We start from the raw sequence: 6,000 nt of genomic DNA on the forward strand, positions 1-6,000 counted from the left end.
TTTAGGTTTTGCAGACCACCATAAAAAACATTCATATCTCAGAGGCAAACAAAACAAGCCAAGAGGGCCAAATATGGCCCAGGGGACAGTAGCTTATCTGCATACAGGGACACTTTTTGTAGGTGGTATAAAGTGCTCTAGAGCCCCTCTTTCCTGTGTCAGGACTGACACCAAACAAAATTCATGAAGACAAGGACAGTGAGTGCTCCTCCTTCCTGCTCTCAATGGCTCTCTTCTGGACAAGCACACAATGTGCCCAGGAATGCCATAATACAGACAGGAAATGCAGGTAAGTGAATGCACACAAAGAGCAGTGCGACCTGGGGTGTTAGGACTTCCTGCTCTGCCCCGACCCTGCTCCTTCCAAACTTGAAGGAAGCTTCCAGAACACTGTCTCAGGATGGTATTTCCAAGAAAGCTATAAGGAGACAGTGATAATTCAAGAGATAGTTCCCATTCTTGGCTGCACATTAGAATCACCTGAGGAGCTTCCTGAAAAATACTGGTGTTATTCTCTACTTTTCAGACGTTCTCATTTAAACAGTCTGGCTTAAATGAGTCTGAGGCTTAGATATTTTAAGCTTCTCAGTGATTCTACATATAACTAGGGTGAACCACTGACTTAACCAATGGAATGAAACTCCAACTTGTTCAACAGGATGAGGAGACTGGAATATTTGGAGGCTTTCCCAGAACCATCAAACTCTTCACCTGGGCCAGCACTCACATCCATCTGTCACCTGCTTCCTGCCCAGGTGAGCCAGAGGCGATGGGCTGGCTTTAGCCCAAGCTTCTCTTCCTGGTTTCCTGTTTGCCAATTGAGTGTGAAGTGTGGCTTCTTTAGGACCCTGATGACACACACCTCTTTTTACATACCAATTACACCAGGCCTAGGGAGGGAGGGTCCCTAACCCCTCTCCTCAAGTAGTTAATCACAGCCAGTGGATGCAAGCAATGACAGGGTGCACAGGCCACTAGGGGAACACGGAAAAGGAGAGTTCAGATAGGCTTCCTGGAAGCTGCCCCTTCATCAGAGAGGCATGAAAGAGGCAAGGAACAGCATGAAAGGTTTGGGAATGGCAAGAAATTTGGAATATTTGGAACAAGTGTGGGACGGGAACAAGGAAGCCTAAGGCCAGATCAGAAAGGCCTGAATGCTAAAGTAAGGAATTTGTAGCCGCTGCTGGCAGGACAAAGGGGGCTCCTGAAGCAGAGTCATTGGGCTCTGTATTTTGCATTTTAGAAATAGCACTCTGGCCTTAAAGTGTAAGTAAGAGTCAGCAGCGTGACTGAAATTTAGCACCATCCCTCACCTCAAGCGGGGCAGAGAGAAATACCCCCGTGTGACTCTTCCGTGTGCTTGGAGAACACTGCAACTGTTCTAGGCTGGGAGAGCTCACTTCGGGAAGCCCTAAGGCCATGACGCAAGTAATTGCTTCAAGTATTTCAGATGGAACCTTTTCAACATGGTCTCTGGTTAGTTAGCCCTGGATCCACAGCTCCTTGAGCTCAATTAGGCGATTTTTAAGGCTGACTGACTTGAAAGGCTTTTCCAAGGGATCAGAAGCCGAGCATCTGGGTTTCTTGTGTGCACACTCAGTGCAGACGAACCATGACACAGACCACATATGCAGCCCTCCCACGGGGCACTGGAGACAAGGAACCAGCCAGAATCCCACTCCATACCCTCTGCAGGACAACCAAGGGATCGCTATCTTGAGTTTCCTTAAGAGTCTCCAAGACTCAGGTCTGTTCGTCCTACCTCTGACACAGGAAGATGGGTGAACCAAAGCACAGATGTCATACTTTAGTGGGAGAGGCTTTTGGGCTAAGCCCTGAGGATGCCAGGGTTCCAAAACTTTGCAACTTGGTCTGTCAGGGGCTGGCTCCAGGAGGCCCTGGTGAGGAGCCAGCGTGCTTCCTGGGTGCAATGGGCCCCCTACCCACCCATCCCTGGTGGGTGCTGCAGCTAGCTAACTTCTCCCAGACACCCGATGCCATGTCCTTTCCTACAGAGCCCACAGATACAGAAGTTATGCACACAGATGTTTCTGTGAAAAGGAAGTGAGGTAAACACCTGTCTGACCCATTCAGTGGCCACCTAAGGAAAATTCTTTTGAGCCAGTCAGACAGAAATGGGACCTAGGAGAGTGTGCATTAGTGAAGGAGGGATAACTGGCAGGCCAGCCGGGTTTTGACAAAAAAAAGCCCTTGCCAAATAGAAAGAATTATCAGCAAGAGCAGGCTACGAGACAGTCCTATCCTTGTGGACTTTTTGGGTTTGCTTCTGTTTTGTTTTTCTTTTTATGAGCCACCCAGGGGCCATGATACCGTCAACACCAGCCAAGAGTCTCTTATTATCAAGACAGTGTGATGCTGGAGGAAACTCTTGACAGATGCATGCCTCTCATCGCCCCGGCTCAACAGCTGAACCAAAAGTATTTGGCTGCACAAAGCAACATGTGCCTTCCCCCAGCAAAGAGCACAACCTGGCCACACAACTGACCTTTCATGTCAAAGGCTCATTTAGTGGGATTGACTTCATTTACAAAATTCCCTTCAAAATCATGAAGCAATGTCCATAGTTTTTTTAATGTTTCCCCCCATTCTCTAAGGTCATCCTTCCATCCATGGTTCTTCTCCAGCCAATCTATCTTCCTGTTGTTGCCACAGATAAAACTATTTTTAGTGCGCAACTGAAGGTAGGGTTGTTGTTTTTTTTAATTTCACAACCCGTAAATGGGTTGGCATCCGTAAATGCCACTCAGAGCTTTGCTTATCAGCTGACAGAAATTACTCTCCCACCAGTCCCCCCCCCCCTTTGAGAGATGATTTCAGATAAAAAGGAAGTACAAATTGTAGGTGGCAGCCATTGAACAAGGGATAATTGGTGACAGTCTGGTCTGGCTGCACCTCCCTGGCTGGCTGACTCAGAAAACTCCCTGTTCAGTGTCAGCTGTCACCACCATTGCTAGTTTACTTGAATATCTGGACCAACATAACCTGGTTCCTCTGCAGTCCCTAATTTGGTAAGCTCTTTGGACAAAACAGAAATGGTATTTTGATGGCTAGCATGTTCTTGTTTAAGACCATCACTTGTCCAATAACAGCCAAGAGGAAAGACAGGATGATACAGAGTTTATTGACAGACTTTCAACTTCAGGAACAATTTCCATGATTACTTAGTCTACAATTTTAATTTCAAGACATCCCATTCTTATCTTTCCAAGAAATAAACGTTTTTGCCCTAAAGAAAATGCAATGTGCCATTATGATACAATATATACCAAGAGCTTCATTTAAATGAGTGATATTTCCTTTCAGTATCCCATTATCAATCGCCCCACGAACTCCTATGCACCCTTCAAGACTGAACTCCAGTATCTCCTGAAAAGGGAGGTCTTCCTCAGATGCTTTGGGAAGAACCCTTCCTATTAGCTTCACCCGACTTTGTTCACAATGGACCCCACTATAACAACCATCACTTTGTATGACGGTAGTCTGTGACAATGACTGCCTCCACGGGCAGAGTAGGCCCCAACACCTAGCCCTGTATCATCCAGAAGGAAATCTCTAAGTGTTGTTTAAAAAAATCAAGCAACAGATCGTATCTTCTCACCATGCCCCCCATACACATACACATAGACAGGACCCGTGGCATTTGCAAATCATGAGCAGAGTTGGAAATCATGAAGGGAATCCTGGAACCTGTAAAAATCTTCTTTCCTGAACAAGTGCACCAGTACTCATGCACTCAGAACAGCCCTACATGGTGATTCAGCTCCCTGACCCCTCTGGTCCTAGGTACTTTGGTTGTCTTGTTCAAAAGGCAAAGCCTTTCCAATAGTCTGTCCACTGTGCTACTTACAATGAAATACTTGAAAGTGAACATTTGAGAAAAACAATCTTCAGAAGGGCTACCTAGTACACTAATCACATCTGCAGTCACCCACTCTAGCCACCCATCTCTGGAGGAGGACTGGACTATTTCATGCATTCTGGTCCCCCCCCCCCCCCCCGTGCCTCTGTCTAGGCCCAGGGCTGGTTTTTCAGTGACTTCATTCTTTCTCAATCACAATTGTGTTCCAACTGAGCAAGATTTCCATAGAATAGAAAAAAAGGCAAATGCCTGTCTTGCAGTAAGGCTGGGACTGTGAATGGAAACCCACTTGGACCCAATGGGGATCTTGCTTTACAAAGCTAATAACTGAGAAGCCAGAGTTCTGTCAACCCTGGGTGTCTGATGTATACACATGCACACACATACACACGGGCGTGTGCACACACCTGCCCCCCTCAGAATCCATCACCTGGCCCACACCCAAGAGTAACACAGGTCTTCCTTCTAGAGCTAAAGGAAGGCAGCACATAAGGGGACTGCTAGTCACCTGGTTGAGGTATGGAAACGTAAACAGGTATGTCTATGAGACTAGAAGATGGGAGTGCCAAAGGGGGTCCTGGCTCGGACTTAAGCATCTGTTTAGCTAAAACTTGGGGAACATGATAAGAGAAATCTCAACCACTGAAAAGAAGCACTGATTGATAAATATGAATATTATGAAGAAGGGATGAACTAAAAAGCCACCGCCCAAGGCCCTGGCAGTGCGCTCTGAGGCACTGATCTTGGAAGAGATACAGAATGGGAAAGATACAACAGCACGTGCCTACCATCTTTCACAAAGCATCTGGGGAGATGAGGAAAGATGCAATGTTTAAATCAGAATGAACAAAGTGGTTTGCATAAACCCCAGTCCCACACCACTGAGCTCCCAGGTGTCCAGCTGCTGATCTCTACCTTGTCAGGTGAAGCCTACCTTCGCTAAACTCACTCCAGAATAGGTGTTATTCTATCACCAGCGGGGACCAGTGACCTTTGCTTTTAATCGCTGAAAGGAGGCAAGTTTGGGTGTTAAAGATATTCATTACCTGTGAGTCTCAAGTAGGCACACCACAGAAATTGTTTCCCTTGCTTTTTAAACTCGTGCCGCCAATAAACGTGGCCTGACAGAGAAGGCAGGAAGGAGAGGAAATTTCTGGGAATTCCACAAAGTCCCCTAAGCCCTACGAGCCTTTGGCTGGGCATCAAGAGAAGGGTCACGGCCGGAGCTGGGACAGGACGGGAGAGTTGAGTCCAGGGTAGGGCGTCGGGGTCGGGGCCCCGCTCCCGCGCGTCCCCAACGCCAGACCCCGCTACAGCCGGATTGCCGGGTCGGGGAAGCGGGACTGCGGCGGCTCCCGCCCCCAGCTACTCACCCTCCTGCTGGGCGCCCCGGCGCCGCCGCCCGAGAGCAGGGTGACGGTGGACGTGGAGCGCAGCATCCCGCAGCGGCGGCCAGCGGCTAGCCCGCGGCTGCGCTCCTCGGGGCGGAATAAGCGCGCCGAGCCCGCCCTGCGCGGGGGGCGGGGCGGCCCAGGAGCTGCTCCGGCTGCGGCGGGGAGGGTGCGCGGAGGGGCGGGGCCGGGGGCGGGGCCCGAGCGCTCTCGCCCGACCCGTCTAGCTGCATTTTCTCCCCTGGGCGCGGACCTGGCCAAAGTGGAACGCAGTCCTCGGCTCGGGGCGCTGCGCCCGCCTAGGGTCTGTTCAGGGGCGGGCGGGAGCCCTGGAACCCCTGGACGCCCAGGCTCTCCCTGCCGCCTGCGGTGTCAAGGTCCACCTGCCTGTTCATCTTCACAGTACTCAGCGGCCCACCGCCACCACCCCCCCCCCTCCCCAAGAGGCTTCCTTCCCCATCCCTGGAAACTTCACCCCGTGTCATTCATTATTTACTGAGTGCCTACCGTGTGTCCCTCCTAGCAGCCAACACAATTGACTGGCGCTGTCTGTCCTCATGATGTTTGCAATCTGGTCGGGACGCCTAGAATAGATGACAGGTGTGGGTGCTTTGGTAGAAGAGGAGATACCTATGGGAAAAAACAACCTGGCCCTAGTTGCTGGCCTGTGCAGGAAAAGACCTCTAACAGAGGTGATGAGTAAGCAGGAGCAAGCCAGGTGTAGAGTGT

General features: G+C 49.9%; 1 protein-coding gene across 2 annotated transcripts in view; it reads right to left on the minus strand.

The window, feature by feature from the left end:
- MYZAP (myocardial zonula adherens protein) overlaps window positions 1-5,410 on the minus strand; it is a 90,412-nt gene extending 85,002 nt beyond the window's left edge. For both annotated transcript variants that reach the window (XM_058737599.1, XM_058737600.1), the window contains exon 1: window positions 5,254-5,410. In XM_058737599.1, coding sequence (XP_058593582.1) covers window positions 5,254-5,319 — 66 coding nt within the window. In that variant the 5' untranslated portion in view covers window positions 5,320-5,410. The remainder of the gene's footprint in view (window positions 1-5,253) is intronic.
- Between the last annotated feature and the right edge of the window lie 590 nt (window positions 5,411-6,000).

This window comes from Neofelis nebulosa, chromosome 7 (assembly GCF_028018385.1).
Source record: "Neofelis nebulosa isolate mNeoNeb1 chromosome 7, mNeoNeb1.pri, whole genome shotgun sequence".
NCBI lineage: Eukaryota > Metazoa > Chordata > Mammalia > Carnivora > Felidae > Neofelis > Neofelis nebulosa.